Here is an 18,176-nt window from a genome sequence, read left to right as displayed (position 1 = left end):
GCTCTCCTGGGCCAAGCCCTGGGGATGGCACCGTTAATGTGTAACCGCCGGGAGCACGATAAGATAGAGCGGCCCCGTTATCAGGGCTGCCCGGTAGCAGGAGGGGAGGGTGCTGGAAGCCTCGGGTCGTCCCAGGAGGAGTGAGATTGTCTGGGGATAAACGGTGATGGGAAATAGCTAACCGGTGATGGATGGCCCGGGGCAGGGCAGCGGGGAGCTGATTGCTGCGGGCGCTCCGCTGGGAAGGGGCCAGGGAGCAGGAGCTCCAGGGGCAGGGCTGGGAGCCTGCGGGATGGAGCTGTGGGGGCATGCGGTGCCCGTGCGTGGTGCTGAGCCTTGCCTAGAGCCCTACCCGAGGAGCAGCCTTGGCTGGTGGGGCTGGGGATGGCAGGGGGGGGATGACAAGGGGCTCCCTGCCAGCCCCTGGGCCCCCCGTCTGTCATGATGCCTTTATTAGAGCCACTGAGTCACCTCCTGGCAGCGAGGTTGGGCTTCAAAGGGTCTTCATAGGGACTGAAAGTAAAAAAAAAAAAAAAGAAAACATGCTTAAAGGACAGTGACTGGGGTGGGAAGAGGGACCTCTGCTCCTGGGGAGGGGTCCCAGCTCTGGGGGGCCGTGCCAGGGGGATGGGATGGGATGGGATGGGATGGGATGGGATTGATGGGATGGGATGGGATGGGATGGGATGGGATGGGATTGATGGGATGGGATGGGATGGGATGGGATGGGATGGGATGGGATGGGATGGGATGGGATTGATGGGATGGGATGGGATGGGATGGGATGGGATTGATGGGATGGGATGGGATGGGATGGGATGGGATGGGATGGGATGGGATGGGATGGGATGGGATGGGATTGATGGGATGGGATGGGATGGGATGGGATGGGATTGATGGGATGGGATGGGATGGGATGGGATGGGATGGGATGGGACGGGACGGGACGGGACGGGACGGGATGGGATTGATGGGATAGGATGGGATGGGATCGTTGCCCTCCTGCTGTGGCAGCTCACAGGGGTGTGGATGGATGGTGCTGCCCTTCCCCACGCCCTGTCTGCGCAGGCTGTGCCCGTGCCCACGTCCCCAGGCCCCGCAGAGGGCCGGAGGTCTGACACTTGCTCCTGTCACTCGGCGCAGCCAGGCCACCAGCCCCGCCACCGCCTGGGTCACCCTGCCCGGCACTGCCACCGGGACGGGGGCTATGGGGGCTGCCCCCTCTGCGGTGGGGACCCCAGGGACGGCCGGCCACGGGGACACGGTAAGGGGACGTGCCCTGCAGGGGGGCTGCCCCCAGCCCTGCCCTGCTCCCCCATAAAGGCAGCGGTGCCGGGTTGCACCCAGCACGGAGCCCTGCCCAGCTTGCCCCGCAGTGGGGTGCCAGAGGGAGGTGAGGGCAGGGGGGGCACGGTGGGACCGAGCCGCTGGGGGGGCTGCGGGACCCCCAGGGCGGCCAGGATTGGCGGTGGCCACGCACTTGCCCTGCGCCCACACACACTGGCGCTTGTCTCGCGGCCCCAGGAATGCGGCTGGCAGCGCTCCGGGCACAGCTGCGGGGCCGCGGCCGCCCTGGCGCCCTCCCAACCCCTCGGCGGCTCCTGCCCCGGCTCGTAAATCCTGCGAGCACACAGAGCCGTGTGTGTGCCGCTCTGCACCGCCCGCCCGACCCCCGGCCCCGTGCGGGGCAGGGATGGGGCAGGGACCGCGTGGGGACCCCTGGGCACGAGGCCGGGGGGCGAGCCCCTTCCCTCGCCTTGTTTCTGGGGACCTCCAGGCAGCGCTGCTCCCCCCACCCTGTTGTGCAGAGGGCAGGGGAGGTGTGGGAGCCAGCCCTTGCCTGGCCTGGCTTCCCAGCAGGAAGCTTTGCAGAAGCTGGGCCGTGATTTTGGGCACCTCCTGCCCAAACCGCATCCCTCCCTGCCCGCTTGCTTGCAGAGCCAGCAGTGCGTGGGACCTGGTGCTGCGCTCCCCTGGCCACACACCCAGCCCTGGGGACAGCGGTGTCCCCTCCCTCGGGGTGCTCAGACTGCGGGCAGTTTGGGGCAGCGTCCCTCTGGAGCAGCACCTCCTGCACCGAGGGCCACGCTGGGGTGCCTGGAGCTGTTTGCTGGCGGCTCGGGGTGTGGGGGACGTCCCCCCCCGTGCTGACACACACCCACACACCTGGTGCCTCCGGGAAAGGTTATCAGCTAGCCTCCTCGCCTCCCAAATGTCACCGTTGTCCTCGGCGGGGCGGTGAGCTCACAGCCCCCTCTTGCTGTTCATCCAAGCCCCCCCAGCGCCGTGCGAAGCAGCTGCCAGGGCTGGCACTGCCCCGGATCCCTTTGAAGTGGAGCCAGGAGCTGCAGACAGCCCCGCTGGGTGGCTGCGGGCTGAGGAGGGGGCTCTGCACCCCCAGATGGGCAGGGGCTCGGTGCAGGATGGGGCTGCGGGGGGGTCCCCTCTGAAGGTCCACATCCACCGTGCCAGGAGTGACGGGAAGGTCGGGGTTGTGGCCGGGGGGCAGCTCCGTGCACCAGGGGACGTAGTGGTGGCACCCCCTGCTCCTGCACCCCTGTCCTGTGGGGCAGAGGGCTCTGGAGCAGGGAATATCAGGAATAAAGGCAGCTCCTGCAGCAGCCGTGCCCGCCTCTGCTGCCAGGCAGCCTAAAAATAACCCCCTGGCAGTGTGGGGGGAGAAGGGCCGTCTGCTTACAGCTGCACAGCCCACGGTGGGGCATCAGGCGGGGGGGTCTGGCAGGCCTGGGGGGCTCTAGGGGGCTGCGTGGGGCTGGGCAGTGCCATGGGGCAGGTCCCTGATGCTGGGCAAGGCTCGGTGCTGGGTGGTGAGGCCGCACGGCAGCTCCCTTGGGACGGCAGCACCGCGGGGTGCATCAGGTGGGCAGAGCCCGGGGGATGCATCCGGGGGCGGCAGGGACAGCTGGGCCCCCCCCGGCTGCTGTCGGCCCCTCGCCACCGCGTGGGAGAGCGAACCTCATCTCCTGGCAGGGGAGACATTGCCATGGAAACTGGCACGGCCGCTGCCAGGCGGTGACGTGGTGTGGCACGGGAAGGGGCTGGCGAGCGGGGCCTGGCTCTGGGGGCATCCGGGGACACCCTGGGGTGTGCCAGCCTGGGCCCGTGGGTGCACGGGTGGGTGCATGCATGAGGGTGGGTGCACGCCTGTGCCTGTGCGCATCCCCAGCTGTGTCCATGAGCGTCCCCAGCTGTGTCCATGTGCGTCCCCAGCTGTGTGCGCATCCCAGCTGTGTCTGTGCACTTTTCTATTTATGTGCCAACCCCAGCTGTGTGCCCGTCCCCAGCTGTGTGCACATTGCCAGGGCTGTGTCACCCTGCACCCTGCCCGATGTCCCCAGGCGCTGTGGGACACCCTGGCCGCCCTTCTGCCCCACACAGGCCCTTAAGCCCCTGGCCACCAGCCCTCACCCCCTTCCCTGCTGCGCCACCCCCTCCTCCTCCTCCTCTGGGGACAGCGCCTGTTTTCTGCCCGTTTGCCTTCCCCTGGCTCTAATTGAGCTGTCACTGGGCAGAGATAACAGGGAATTCGTTAGCGCTCCCCTTTGATGTCTGCCTGCGCCGTGACCGCAGCTCTCTCTGCAGCCGCAAATTCTGCTTGAGCAGCACCCAGCAACGTGCCCCGGTGGGGCGGGCTGCCAGCCCCACTGCCGGCCCCCCCAGCACCCTCCCCACAGCAGCCAGCCCCATAAGCACCCCCAGCACCCTCCCCGGGGCACCCACCCCCCAAACGCCCCCCGCACCCTCCCCAAGGCAGCCACCCAAGCGCCCCGTGCGCCCTCCCCAGGGCGGCCACCCCCAAGCACCCCCGGCGGCACCCCCCCGGCAGCCGTTTCCCCGTCCCCCTGCGCCCCCCCCGGGGCGGTGCGGCTCCTCCGGGGGTTCCCCGCTGACGGCTGCGGGCGCCCATCCCCACGGCCTCGGGGCCGGCCCGGGCGGCTGCGCACACGGGGCCGTGCCGGGCCCGCCTCCGCCTCCGCCGCTCGGCTCGGCAGCACCGCGGACAGCGCCGGTGCCGCCCGCCCGGCTCGGCTCGGCTCGGCTCGGCTCGGCCCGGCCCCGCGGACAGCTCCGCTTCTCCATCTCCCGGCCCGGTGCGGCGCGGCACGGCTCGGCACGGCCCGGGGCGCACGGCGCGCCATGGCCACGGAGGTGGGTGCGGGAACCGCCCGGTGCGGGGCTGCGGCGGGGACCGGCCCCGGGGAGGGGACAGAACCGAACCCCGCTCTGCCCCACTGCCCGGCTGGGGTCGGCGGGGTGCGGGGGGTGACAGGATGGGACCCACCTGGGGCTGGGAGCTGGGGTCTGCGCGCACGGCTGGGTGCGGGGTTGGGGTCGGCGCGGGGTGCCCTTGCCGGAGGGGTCTGTGCGGGGCTGGGGTGTGGTGTGGGGCAGGTGGCAGGAGGCGATGGCACGCTGCACGGGGGGCACGACATGCCCTTGGCACCGCCGTCCTCCTCTCCATCCCGCTGTGACCCACAGCTGGGGGGCTGCTGTGGGTTCTCATCCCGCGTGGGGTGCCAGGGCTGGCCGGGCCCTGCTGATCCCTTTTGTGCCACCGTTCCCCCACTGCACGGCCACTGCAGACCTGCTTTTGCGCCCCCCTGCTCAGCTCGTTGCCCTCCTCCTGCTGGGAAGCTGCTGGGGACCGAGGGCTGTCCCCATGCCGCCTGTGACACCCCAGGGGACACACACCACGCACGCAGCAGCCGGTGCACACGGGGACAAGCGCATGGCCCACACCAGGGGCTCCCTGGGGATATGGCACTGCTGCCTGGGGACCCTCTCCCCAGCTGCAGCCCCCCCTGGCTCACCCCCTGCCCCCCCCCAAGGTGCACAGCCTGCAGGAGCTGCGGCGCAGCGCGTCCCTGGCCACCAAGGTCTTTGTGCAGCGGGACTACAGCGACGGGACCACGTGCCAGTTCCAGACAAAGTTCCCCCCCGAGCTGGAGAGCCGGGTAGGGAACCCAGCGGCGTGTGTGTGTGTGTGGGGGGGGGGGGGGTGCCCTATTTTCGGTGTCCTGTGGTGCTTGGGGGGTGGGAGAGGGGTCTGAAGGCATGGGGTGCTGCAAGGCCCTGAGCCAGCTGATGCAGCTGGATTGCTGGGCAGTGCCTGGGGCAGGGTGTGAGCTGTCACTGCCCCCCTGCCTGGGGTTTGCAGGCACCAAGAGGCTCTGGTGGAGGCTCAGCAGGTCTTGGCATGCAGGGGCCAGGGAGCTGAGACAGCAGCTGAGCAGGGAGGAGAGGTTTAAGTGGTCCCCGAGGCACCCCAGGGAGCGGGAGGGACAGCGCAGGGGGCAGCTGCTGGCCAGGTTTGTCTTCACCGCAGCTTCTGCCCTAGATCGAGCGCCAGCTCTTCGAGGAGACCGTGAAAACTCTTAACAGCTTCTACGCTGAAGCGGAGAAGATCGGGGGCAGCTCGTACCTGGAGGGGTGCCTGGCCTGCGCCACTGCCTATTTCATCTTCCTCTGCATGGAGACGCACTACGAGAAGGTGCCAATGCCCAGGGGAGGGCGCAGGGAGCTGGAGGGGGGGGCTGGAGGCCAAGTGTGGGCACCCAGGGGCTGCCGGGGTGGGGTGTCCGTGTCCTTGCTGGCAGCCCTGAGCATGCCCCTGTGCACCAGCAGGTCCTGAAGAAGATCTCCAAGTACATCCAGGAGCAGAACGAGAAGATCTACGCGCCGCGGGGGCTGCTGCTCACCGACCCGCTGGAGCGTGGCATGAGGGTCGTATCCTCTGCGGCAGGGCGGTGGGGTGGGGAGGGCATCGCTGGGGGGGCACGAGGGTGAGGGAGGGGGGCACAGTGGGCAGTCGGGCGGTGGGTCTGTGGCTGCCGTGTCCCCGGCTGGTCCTTAGCGGTGCCCAGATCGAGATCTCCATCTACGAGGACCGGTGCAGCAGCGGCAGCTCCAGCAGCGGCAGCTCCAGCAGCAGCAGTGGCGGCGGGGGGGGCGGCGCGGGGGGCCGGTGACTGGCAGAGAGTCCCTGCAGGGACTCGTACTGCCGGGACAGCGGCCTCTCCGAAATCCGCAGGCTGCACTACCAGAGCACCCGCTTCTGAGCCCAGAGCGGGTGGGTGGGTGGGCGGGCGGGGGGGGCCCGGGGGCTGCCCACTCCCCCCCTCTGCGACATGCCCCCCACAGCGGCTCTGCCCCTGCTCAGACCCGCTGCGGGCAGGGGCTGCTGCTGGGGTGTCCCAGGTGCTTCCCACTGAGCCAAACCAGTGCCAAAGGGCTCCCGCAGCCCCCACCCCGGGGTGCTCTGCGCCGCTGCCCCCGCCCCGAGCAGCCCCAGCGGGCAGCGCCCCAGTGCCTGCAGTGCCCCGGATGGGGGGCTTCGCCCCGTGCCCCCGGGGTGCCCTGCTCTTGGTGCCACGGGCCCGTCGCCCCAGTGCCACTTCGTCTGCGTGTCGGTGCTGTGCGCACCCCACACGCTGCCCATTGCTGCTCCGGCAGCACCCCGCTGCCTGCCCGACCCCGTGCCGTCCCCAGCGAGCTCCCTGCTCCTGCTGCTGAGCCCTCCTCTGCCCCCACACGTCCTGCATGCGCCCCTCACCCCCCTGCATCGGGGGTGCCCTGCTCCCTGCACCTTGCAGAGCCTCCCCCTGCCCCCCAATTCTCAGCCTGTGGGGACCCCCAGCTGCAAGGAAGGGCCAGGTGGGGATTTTTGGGAATGGGACAAGCCCCTGCGTGGGTGCAGGGTGGAAGTAAGCCTGCATGGCTCTCCCAGGGCCGCAGGGGAAGGGCTCTGCCCCCCAGGACCCCCCCTCAGCTCGGTCATTGTGCGCGTGGGGCCCCCAGCCCCGCTGTTCCCGCTGGGGCACCCTGCATGGAGCCCTTCAATAAACCTCACGCTTCATCCCCACCACCTGCCCTGCCTCCTCCTGTGCCGGAGCGATGCCGGGGGCTGTGCTGGGGCTGGGCACCCCCTGGCACAACGGGGAGCACCGAGCAGGCTGTGGGGGCGGCCCCAGAAGGAGGGTGAGCAAGGGGGAAAAGGAAAGGGAGCGATGGAGCAGCACAGCCCCAGCAGGACACATCCCCACAGGAAAGGGGTTGCTCGGGTGGCAGCAGGCACAGCCTGCACAGGACCATGCCCAGGGAGGCTGGGGGGGCAGAAGCAGGTTAGGGGGGGCTGGCAGCATCCACCCACAGCCCGGGAGAAGCCACAGCAGCAGCAGCAGCATGCAGGGGCCCTGGGGGTGGTGGTGCAGAGCTGGCTGCAGTCCTGCAAGCCTGGGGAGCAGCACCCATGGGCAAGGTGGGGGAGAAGCAAGGGGAAGCAGCACAGCCCCGAGGAGCAGGGACCCTCCAGGGGGACCCTCCAGGCATCTCCTGCCAGCCTCCCCCCAAGGCCAGGGGGTGCTCCCAGAGCCCAGTTAATAGACAGGGTACAGTTTATTGGGGGGGATTCTCTGGGACTGGGGCTGGAAGACTGAGCAGGGTCCGACTCCAAACAGTGGGGTCAATACGTTAAAAAACAAACCGGGGGGGTCCCTCCCCTGCCGGGCTGGGGGAACCCTCCTCTGGCGGTGCCGGGGAGGGGGATCCCCCCGCTGCAGCGGGGACAGGAGAAGCAAACACGTCGCAGGCCAAACCAGCAGGCACATGGTACGGTATCAAGTCGACGGAGCAAGCGAGCGCCGGGGAGGCGGCGGCGAGGCGAGGGGAGCGCTGGGGCTGCTTTCCCTGGCTGCTGTCCCGGGGAAGGTGCCGCCTTCCCCTGCCCTTCCCGAGGCGGCCGCCCCGGCACGGCGCAGCCGGCGCTTGCAGGGTGGTTTCGACATGGAGAGAGAGAAAGAGAGAGAGGAAGAGACAGGCAGAGGGCGGCCGGTCCTTCCGCCAAGGCTGCTCTGGCGAGTTACGGGCAGGGGCTAAAGTGCATAGAGGCAAAGGCAGAGTCCGAAGCCTAGAGGGAGGAGGGCGCCTTGGGGGGGCCAGGGCCAGCTCCCGGCAGAGGGGTATCCCCCAAAAAAGGCCACTTGAGCTGTACAGAGAATGAAAGAAGGAGCAAGAGAGAAAGAGAGAGAGAAGGGGAGTCAGTGGTGGCTGGGGGGGAGGCGTGGGACCAGCGGGCATGGAGGCGAGCAGCTACGGAGCTGGGGTGTGGGTGATGGGGCAGGTGCCCAGCGGGGTGCAGGAGGTGGCCAGGCCCTGGGGTGCAGCACCGTCTGGGGGCACCGCTGCAGGGCTGGGGGAGGCTGGTGCCCACCGTCACTCACCCACACAAGCCGTGCCGTCCTCGTTGGGCTCGAAGCCCCGGCTGCAGCGCTTGTTGCTGCGGCAGCGGTACCCGCCGTAGGTGTTGACGCACACGGGCTTGTCCCGGGGGCACACGAAGGGGAACTCCGTGCACTCGTTGGTGTCTGCAGACAGGATGTGGACTGAGAGCTGCTGCTGGTAGCCCCCTGGCTCCTCCTGTGCCTGGCTGGAGCCACGCACAAGCCCTGTGGCTCCCTGACCCCCGCTGCTGCTCCATCCTTTGTGCCACTTGCCCACGTCCCCAGCAGCCACTCACCTACACAGCGTCCGTTCTCGTGCTGGGAGAATCCCTGCCCACACTGCGTTTGGGGGAGAAGCAGACACGGCCGGGATGGGGCAGGAACCGGGAGAGCCCAGCCCCTCATTCCTGCCCCTCAAAACCCCCCCTGCGCCCCACAGCCAGCCCTCACCTCCAGCGGGGTGGGCACCAGCGGCTCCTCTGTGTCCGGGGGGTAGGGGACCTCCAGCACGGAGTTGGTCTCACTGCTGGCCACGGCTCGCACCAGGACACGGCCATCGGGCCAGGTCACCTCCAGGCTGCTGGCCTCGTCGCGCCCTGCAGGCGGGCAGCCTGTTAGCGGGGCGCCTCCGGGATGGGGATGGAGAGGAAAATCCTCCCCTCGCTCCCACAGCTGGTCCCTGGGTGCTGGGGCCGCAGAGCTGGCCGCTGCCTGGGGGTGCTGGCGGGGTTTTGTCCCCCTCACACCTCTCCAGCTCACCCAGCCCGAAGTGTGCCACGGGCTCCATCTCGCACAGGTACCCCGAGCCGCCATCGATGATGCGCAGGTGGGCGCCGCTGCGCCGCGTGAACAGCACCACCTTGGCCCCCCGCGCGAAGGCCCCGAAGCGGGTGCGGGGGATGACACGCAGCCAGTTGTTGGCAGTGCCCTGCGAGGGTTGGATGGGCAGGGGGTGAGCCGGGAGAGGGGGCAGGGAAGGGGGACGGTGCGAGGAGCCCCTGCTCGACTCACCTGGGTGCCCTTGAAGATGGAGATGGGCTGCGCCATGGACTCGCCGTGGGACAGGATCAGGTCCAGCATCCCATCGCCGTCAAAATCTGTCACTGCACCCCCTGTGAGGACAGGATCAGGATGTGCTGTGTTATGAGGGCACGTTATGGCAGGCACACCCCAGCACGAGCCACCCCTGAGCTGGGGACCCACCCGTGCCCCGTCCCTCGGGCTCCAGCGCATCCCCGGGGTTCAGCTCCTCCACGATGGGGTCTGAGTGCTCTCTGCGGGTGAGCCTGCCGGGCACAGAGGGGGAGTTAGTGCCAGCCCCCACATCCCCATGCCTGGAAGCTGCTGGGGGACAAGTGCCTGCTCCCCCCTGGAGGTGACAGCCCCGGTGGCACCTGGAGGGCATGGGGATGGCAGGGGCGCTGCTGGTGGCTGTGCAGGGTGGTTGAGGGACTGGCCACGCACCTCACATCCCCCACCACTGCCACAACCCTTGGGAACTGGAGAACCCCTCCAGGGGCTTCCAGCTCCCCACAACCCCCCCCCCCCCCCACCCAGAGTGGGCGGGCAGACAGTGGTGAGGCGAGGGGGAGCCGCCAGGCAGCGGCGAGGAATCGATCCCCACAATTAGTGGGAGCCACGAGCAAGCTTCCAGGCGGCTGCTGATCAGCGGCACGGGGACCCCAGGGGCTGCTGCAGGCACGGCCGCCGCAGCTGGTAATGACACAGGGAAGGGCTCAGGCATGGCTCCTTCCACGAGCACAGCCTGAGCGGGGGTCCCCTGTGTGCCAGCGGCGGGGAGCGGCAAGGCGCGGGCTGCTCGTTCCCCCGGCCCTACCGGAAGAGGCGGTTGGCAGAGGAGCCACGGTAGGCGATGTTGTTGAAGAAAACCTCCAGCTCCTGGTCGTTGTCGAAGTCGGCGGCGATGACGGTGCGCACGGGGGACGGCATGGAGAACTTGGGGGTGGCGATGTCCTGCGCAAGGGATGGGCAGGGGCTGCCAATGCGCACGGCGAGCAGGAGGCCGCTGGCAAGCGGGGCTCGGAGCCACAGCGCGGTGAAGCTGGGGTGTCCCCAGCAGCGAGGGCTCGGCAGCCCCAGCCCTCACCCGAAATCGGACGCGGCCGGGGGCCCCCGCCTGCAGGTAGAGGCGGTGCGGCCCGTTCCAGTTGCCGTAGACGATGTCCACGCGGCCGTCGCGGTTGAAGTCGGCCAGCGCCACGCCGCGTCCGTGCTGGTAGGGGTCATCCAGCCCTGCGAGCAGCAAGGGGACGGGGAGACGGGACCCTCCCTGCTGCTGTCTCCCCGGGACACCCCTGGGGACGTGGCCCTGTGGTCCCCAATCTCAGCCATCAGCCATCCCCTGCAGTCAGCGGGGCTGTCGGTCCCCGTGTCCCCTCCACCCGGGGTTGTCCCTGCTGTCCCCCTACTCACCCACGGCAGCTGCCACGTCCCGGTACGTCCCGTCCCCCCGGTTGTGGAAGAGGAAATTGGGGCTGTTCTCGTTACCGCAGAATATGTCGGAGGCACTGTCGCTCAGGATGGGGCCCACGGCCACCCCACGGCCCCCTGGGGACAGCAGCCAGGGGTGAGGGGGCCGCCCTGCCCCAGGGGGGTGCGTGCCCCTGTACCAGTCCCGGTGCTCCTGGGACCCCCTGCACCCCCTCCTTGCCCGTCTCCCTCCTTCAGTCCCTCTCATCAGGAGCTAATTGGGGCTGGCAGCCATTTGTGTCACTTCCAACCTAATCACTGCCATCGCCATGGTGACAACACTCCTAATTAGTGACAATTTACCGCCACAGAGACGGGGCACGGCGGCGGTCCCAGTGGTGGCACGGGGCGCAGGCTGGCACACACCTCTGCCAGCATCCCCAAGCCCTGCGGATGCCACGGGGGGGGTCAGCAGGGTGACAGCAGGCACGGGAGGGTCCCACGGGTCCTTCCCATGGGCTGTGGGGCTGCCGATAGACGGGGCAGGCAGGCAGATGCGTGGCACAGGTCATGGCACGGGGCCGTGCCCCGTCCCCTCCGTACCTGTGTACCTGCTGACGCCCGCCTGGGCGGCCACATCCACGAGCACCACGACGCCACGGGCAGGGTCGCTGGCGGCCACGTCCATCTCGATGAGGGCGTGGGGGCCCACGTTGCCGCTGGCGTAGTTGGCGATGTAGATGGAGTACCTGCCCGAGCCCTGCGGCCGGCGGCACCGCCTCAGCGCCCGCCCGTGCCCTGCGCCTTCGCCCTGCTCCTCCCGGCCAAAACCTGGGCCCACGGGGATGGGGTCGGGCTTAATCCTCCCTGCTGTGGGGCTGGGAGCTCTCAGAGGTCCTGGGTGCGTGGCATACGGGCAGCAGTGCCTGGTGAGGGCTGGGCGAGACCGTGGCTAAAAGCACATGGGACTGGGGACGGCCACCTTGTCACTCTCCAGTTTAGGGCACCCTGTCCCACCAGCTCCCCAGTGGTGCGGGTGCCCCCTCCCTCCCGTCCCCACCGCCCTCCTTGTCCCGTGCAGCAGCAGCTGGGCCCTGATTTAGCGATAATCGTTTGGAAACAAACTGCTGGGGGAGGAGGAAGAAGAAAGAGCAGGTGACAGGAACATAAATCACCTCGACAGGCGCGTTTATCAGCTAGCGGCAACCGCGCGGACAGGCGCCCGCAGCCCTGACAGCCACCGGCTGCTGGGAGGGGGGGACACCCTCAGCCCTGGCAAGGGTGGGATGGGGACGGTGCCCACGCGAGGCGAGAGGTCCCGGGGGCTGGTTGGGCAGCGGGGACATGGGGACACCCCCTGGCCACCCTGCCCTGCCTGCTCACCGTCCGGTCCACGCAGGCGACGGAGCGGCCGGCGAAGCGGCTGGCCACGTCCCGGTTCACCTTGTCGCTCAGCAGGTCCTCCCAGCGCCCGTTGCGGAGCTTGAAGAGCTTGTCCGTGTAGGTGGCCATGCCTGGGGGAGCACGGGTCAGGGGGCTGCGCAGACATCCCCCCCCCGAGCCCTGCGTGCAGCCCCTGGGACGTGAGCTGGTGGTGCCAGATCCCAGTTTGCTCCCCGAGAGCAGGATCGGTGCGGGGCACCCCATGGCGAGGCGAGCATCCCAGCCCCCTGCTCACGGCACTGGGAGAGCTCCCGTGGCTCTGAAGTGCCACCAGGAGACGGAGAGAAGAAACAACTCATTAAGGTAAAATGTGTCCCAGCAGGGCACAGCCCCGTAGATCATCCCTGGGAAGGCAGAAATGGCTGTGGTGCCAGGCGCAGGCAGCGAGCTGTGCTGCCCGGCACAGTGCCGTGGCAGCGCCGGGTTTAGGGACAGGTGTGCCAGCAGCCTGAGTAACTGGGGGAATCAGGGACATGCATCTGCTGCCGTGGGATGGGGACAGGGCAGAGATGGGTTGGAGCAGAGACACGGGGAGCTCTGGGGATGCCTGGTGCCAGCTCGGGGCACAAAAGTCTCCTCCCAAAGAGGGGCACCCCCAGGAGCTGGGACAGCACCAGCAGGGCAGGATCAGCCCCTGGCTTTGTCCAGAGGGCACGGCTGCTGCCAGGCACACCGGGACTGGCAGCACAACATCCAGAGCACTCATCCCCAGCGGCGAGGGGACACTGCTGTCCCTCTCGGGGTGCCGCGGGGAGGGCGGTGGGCAGTGGGAAGCGCTGACTCAGCAGCTGGCCGGGCTCCGCGTCCCGCCCGCGCTGCCATCAATCAATGGAGCCACTCAACTGAGAAATTAACTCCAGCCCGCACACATCCCTCACGCGCCGAAGGTCGCGGGCAGCCGTGCCGGGAGCCTCCCCCCTGCCGGGGCTCACCGGAGAAGGCGTTGTTGGTGTTGAGGAAGTAAACCTCCTCGCGGCCGTCCCCGTCGATGTCACAGGCGGTCACGCCGATGGCGTTGCCCTGCCGGTCCCGCAGCGCGTAGTAAGGGGAGCTGCGCTCGTCCTCCGCCACGTTCACCAGCCGGCCCCGCGCCTTGTCGTACTTGAGCACCAGGTTCGGGCCGTTGTACCTGTGGGTGCAAGCAGGAGATGGGTCCCCAGGGGTAGGGGACGGGAGGAAAGCCCCTGTCCTGTCCCCGTGTCCCCTGGCACTGCGCACTCCCCACGATGGGCAGGGCAAGGAGCTGCGTGGTTTGTGGTGGCCGAGGGACCCAGGCTGCCCTCAGCACCCAGATGTGGGTCTGCCTGCCCACAGGGAGGGCTCAGCCTGGGCCCCCTCCAGCACATATCGGGCATCCCGTGTCTGCCCAGCAGGATGGGGCACAGGTCCCTGCCTGCAGCCTTTGGCAGGGCAGGGCAGGCAGCACGCAGGGCAAATCCTCTCGGCACGCTGCGCCCCGCAGGCTCCCCCCTGCTCCCGCCCTGCACACCAGTAAACAAGTTACACAACGGGCACTGCTGCTTACAAAACCACCGCTGGCTGCCAGCAGTGGCCTGTGCACCCCCGGGGAGCCCCAGCTGCCCAGGCTTGGTGCTCCCTTGGGCAGACACCCCCAGCCCCTGCAGGGATGAGCCCCCCTCGCAGGGGCAGCAGGCTCCTGAGCCAACCCAGCAGCTCATGGCCATGTGGCTGTCCTGTGCCAGCGAGGGACAGCCAGGCAGGGCTCACGGGTGAGGGATTTCCCCCTCCAGGTGAGGGCACGTGCATGTGCAAGCCTCCCTCGTGGAGGAGCGTGCTGCACACATGCACACCCAGCCCGTGTTGCTGTCCCCACGGCTGGGACCCGCTGGCAGCAGCTGCTCCGCGTCCAGCCCCGCTCTGATGCTGGGGCAGCGCAGCACACGGCTCCTGCCTCCCCGGTTCCTGCCAGCCCTTCCGAGCCATCACACCACTAAAGGGCTATAAAAAACCTCCAGCCAATTAAGCGAATCTCCAGAGAGCGCTGAGTCCTGTCAGCGGAGCCGAGCCGGCTCGGGGACACGCTGGCTGTGCGCTGCGGGGTGGGACCCGGCCACTGGGAAGCTTCCAGCACCCTGCAGAGGGTACCTGGCCCCAGAGCGGGGCTCAAGGCACCTGTTAGACCCCATGCAGACGCCCCGCCAGCAGGGACACCAGGGCACCTCACACCTCCTGCCGGCTGGAGGGGCTCGGCAGGGGATGGGGATTAGCAGAGCTGTAAGCCTTCCACAGTCAGAGTGCTCAGCTGGGCACCACGTGCGATTTTTTTGGAGAAAACAGAGTTTGAGCAAGTAAGAGGATCAGCAGGGATGCTGCCAGCACTGGGACATGGTGCTGCGAGGAGCTCCTGTCCCTGCGGGGCCACCACATCCCGCTGTCCCCAAGGTGCCACGTGTGGGTACCCCTACTCACCCCGCCACCACGATCTCGAAGTCACCGTCAGCATCCAGGTCGGTGACGGCCACGCCGTAGTTGAGCTGCGTGGGGTTGCTGTCGTAGTCGGGTGGCAGGAGGCGGTGGGTGACGGCGGTGAACATGGGCTCGCTGCGCTGCGAGCCCTCGCTGAGCCAGGCCAGGGACAGCAGGCACAGCGCCAGCATCCTGGGCACCTGGGGGAGACCTGCAGCCTGTGGGCTCCCCGCTCCGTGGAGCCTCAGCCCCCCTCTGCCCTCGCACGGGAGCTGCTCTCTTTCCCCTCCTCGCCCCCCATCCCACAGCCCCTCATTTCTCCAGCCCCAAGCCCCCCATGTGCACTGCCCTGCCTGGCTGCTGCTCACCCTCCGGGCTCCTCGGGCCAGCAGTGTGGGGCTGGGAGCGGGGTTGAGCACATCCCATGGGAGGGACCCGGTGCTGACAAAGCTGGGCTCAGCCACGGCTCGCCCTGCCCCAAGGGGCTGCGGGCACCCAGGATCCTGGCAGGAGGAGATGTGGATCTGGTGCTGGGCTCGGCAGGGGGAGCTGGCAGTCACCTGGCTGGGGAGGTGGTGCCCTGCCCGGCCAAACCTCCGGAGCTGGGAAGGCCACAGGAACACAGAGGGGTGACTCTGGTGTGCCTCAGTTTCCCCATCCTGACCCACAGAAGGTCCCAAGTTGGGACCACCAAAAATCAGACTGTACATCTGAATTATCCAAACATTTCTTGACCTCTGTCAGGCTCGGTGCTGCGCCCTCATCCCTGGGCATCCCGTCCCAGTCCCCAACCACCCCCTGGGTGCAGACCCTTTCCCTAACCCCCAGCCTGACCCTCCCCTGTCCCAGCTCCATGCCGTCCCCTCGGGTCCTGTCGCTGTCCCCAGAGAGCAGAGCTCAGCGCCTGCCCCTCCGCTCCCCTCCTGAGGAGCTGCAGCCACCATGAGGCCTCCCCTCAGGCTCCCCTCGCCCAGGCTGGTGCCGTTCCTCCTGGGGATCCTGCAGGGCCAGCTCCCCCCGGCTGGCAGGGAAGGTGTGTGTGTGCGCAGGGATGTGGCCACGGGCAGGAGGTGCCGGGAGGAGAGGCTCGATTAACCCGGGCTGCGCAGAGCTGTGGCTGCCAGCACTGCTGGCAGGGCTGCGGAGCTTCTGGAGCTGGCTCTGACCTGGCTGTAGTGCAGGTGACAAGCGAGGTGGCACTGGGGACAGCCACCCATGGGGCAGGCAGTCCCCTCCGGGGGACAAAACCCCAGTGGCAGCGAGCTGCACATCCCCGGCAATGGGTACGGTCCCGTGAGCTGGCTGGGAGCAGGAGGGTCTGGAGGGACAGCTGGGTGGCCCAGCAGGGGACACGGCTCTGTGGTGCCATTTGGCTGCTGTCCCCACTTCCCCAGGAGCAGCAGGGTGTCCAGCGGCAAGGGAAAGGGAGTTTTTTCCCCCCAGCCCACCCAGGCTCACTAGGACAAGCTACCCACGCACGGGTGCAGGGCTGCCCCGTGACCCCAAATCCCTCTCTCTGTCCCTAGCCTGCAGGGACGGGTGGGTGGCTGTCCCCAGGCAGGGCTCTGCCTCTCCTCCAGCTCCCCCTCTCCGCAGCTTGGCCCGCTCCCCGTGTGCCCCCCCCGCCCCATCCAGCTGCAGACAGCTTCCCTCCAAGTTGGATGGAGCTTTTCCAGGAGGAAACAATGCTCCTGATTGGGGACAAAGGGCCCTTCCCCACGGATCCGGTGCTGGGTGCCACGGTGGGGGCTGCCCGGCCCGGAGCCAGGCCATTTTGGGAAAGAGGGAGGAAGATCCAAGCTCCTCTGGCGGATGGGAGAGGCCCCGTGCCTCCCAGCATGGCAGGAGCCTCCACCAGGGCTTTGAGGATGCCAGGCCCTGCTCATGCAGCTGGCACAGGGCTCAGTCCTGTCATGTCCTAACCCTGGCTCACGGCGTGGTTTCTGAAGGCAAGGTGACCCCAGGAGCTGCGGTCACCCCAGGGCACCTTGCTCTGTGTTGCGGAGCCTGGTGGCACCGAGCCGAGCTGCGGAGGATGGGGGCATGGCAGGAAGCGCCATGGGTGCCCACACGGGGACAGGGCGCTGGCCCCACAGCTGCTCCATGGCAGGGACATGGCTCAGGGCCCTTCCATCCCCATGCATGGCCACCTCCAGGAGGATGGGCTGGGGCTGGGATAGCAGCAGGGTGTGTGGGACCAGGCAGGGGGTCGCACCCCACAAACCCCTCACCACAGCTGGGTGATGATACCCGCAGGGCTCCCCATGCACGTCCCCGTGACCCTCAGCACAGGGGGACAGGAGCTGGCTGCCCGCACGGCCACCCCATCCTGTGTCCCACCGTGGCATCGCCGCCTGCCGTGCCGCACGTCCCAGTGGCGTCACGCCCCACCACTGCAGCAGCATCCCATCCCGGGCCACAGCCACCACTAGCACTGCTCTAACACCGCGTGACACCGCGCAGCAAGGGCCCCGTCACACCCCAAAGAGGTGACAACACGGTACCACGACAGTGCCCCGTGTCCCAGGGACATGGCTCTGCCCCTCCCGCCACCGCTGTGCCTCCCAGGGCAGAGGAGGGCTGGGAGGTGTCCTGCAGACTCGCTGCCCCTCTCCCCAAGGGGCCGTGGTACCCCGGGGATGCCAGCAGCACCCCTCCCATGACACCTCGACCCCAAGCAGCCCAGACCCTGCAGTGCCAACACTCCAGCTGAAGCCGTGTGCCCCGGGCCAGGCTCGGTGCTGCTCCCTTCCATGTCCCCCTTGCAGACCCCGGCCCAGGCTCGCATCCCACCAGGGGGGCTTCTGAGTGGCCCGAAGCCCCCAGCTCCTGCCTGTCCCCATCCCTGTCCCCTCCCATGCAGGACTCCTCAGCGCCGGACCCGGCACGCTGGGGCTCAGCCAGCAGCAGCTAATGCAGTGTGGAGACGAGCAGTCACCTCAGCCTCGGAGCTCAGCCCGAGGGGACACCGGGTCCTTGGGGGGCTTGGCTGGGGCAGCACCACCAGCCCCTTCCCGCACAGCCAGACACACCGAGACCCCTCTCCCCACGCCCCCCACCCGGTGGGAATACCCCCGCGAGAGGGGCTCCCCCTTTCTCCCCTCTGCCCCTCGCCACCGCCACGTCCCCAGCGCCCCCAAGCCCACCGCGCACCCCACGCCCCCTCTCGCACCCCCCCAAGCCCACCGGCGCCCCCTCCCCACACCGGCTCCCAACTTCCCTCGCCACCCCAAGTCCCCGACAAAGTTACCGGGGGAGGGAACCGGGGTCGGGACGCGGGGGCGCGCCCCCTACTCACGGGCGCGGGGGGCTGCCCGGTGCCCCCGCGGCGGCGGCGGGGGGAGCGCATCCCGCAGCGCCCTCCTCGCCGCCCGCCTCCGGCTCCTCGGCGCCCGGCTCCCGACGGCTCGGGCCGCCCGAGCGGGCTTTATGTAGGGCCGGGGCTCGCCAATGAGCGGGGCGAGGGGCGCCGCTGCCAATGGAGAGCGGGGAGGTGGGGCTGCGCCGCGCTGATTTACTGCCCGAAATTGCAGTGGAAGCACGGCCGGGCAGCGCCGCTCGATACGGAGCCGAAATATTACGGGGGGACCCGCTGGGGGATGCGCCGGGAGTGTGGCTCGTAACCTTCACGGGGCG

The 18,176-nt window shown here is 68.8% G+C and overlaps 2 protein-coding genes across 3 annotated transcripts; one reads left to right on the top strand and one right to left on the bottom strand.

Annotated features, from left to right (window-relative positions):
- The first annotated feature begins 1,084 nt into the window (after nt 1-1,084).
- GOLGA7B (golgin A7 family member B) lies at nt 1,085-6,886 on the top strand. Of its 2 annotated transcripts, none has more exons than XM_072039700.1 (5): nt 1,085-1,264; nt 4,851-4,976; nt 5,360-5,512; nt 5,647-5,748; nt 5,886-6,886. In XM_072039700.1, the coding sequence occupies exons 1-5, from the start codon at nt 1,208-1,210 to the stop codon at nt 5,988-5,990; spliced, it is 543 nt and encodes a 180-aa protein (XP_071895801.1). In that variant the 5' UTR covers nt 1,085-1,207; the 3' UTR covers nt 5,991-6,886. The 2 variants fall into 2 exon arrangements, with proteins under 2 accessions (XP_071895801.1, XP_038037209.1); XM_038181281.2 differs by lacking the exon at nt 1,085-1,264 and adding an exon at nt 3,932-4,170.
- An 860-nt stretch (nt 6,887-7,746) lies between these two features.
- Nucleotides 7,747-17,938, bottom strand: CRTAC1 (cartilage acidic protein 1). The gene is made up of 15 exons (XM_038181277.2): nt 17,839-17,938; nt 14,544-14,740; nt 13,046-13,242; nt 12,054-12,184; nt 11,274-11,430; nt 10,674-10,808; nt 10,348-10,493; nt 10,078-10,214; nt 9,444-9,526; nt 9,252-9,352; nt 9,000-9,168; nt 8,691-8,836; nt 8,537-8,579; nt 8,241-8,384; nt 7,747-8,005 (listed from the first exon to the last, which is right to left on the bottom strand). Exons 1-15 carry the CDS (start codon nt 17,887-17,889, stop codon nt 7,893-7,895), a joined length of 1,950 nt encoding a protein of 649 aa, XP_038037205.1. The 5' UTR covers nt 17,890-17,938; the 3' UTR covers nt 7,747-7,892.
- Between the last annotated feature and the right edge of the window lie 238 nt (nt 17,939-18,176).

This window comes from Anas platyrhynchos, chromosome 6 (assembly GCF_047663525.1).
Source record: "Anas platyrhynchos isolate ZD024472 breed Pekin duck chromosome 6, IASCAAS_PekinDuck_T2T, whole genome shotgun sequence".
In the NCBI taxonomy this organism is placed as follows: Eukaryota; Metazoa; Chordata; class Aves; order Anseriformes; family Anatidae; genus Anas; species Anas platyrhynchos.
Note: the sequence above shows the minus strand (reverse complement) of the source record. Positions and strands in the feature narration are given on the sequence as shown.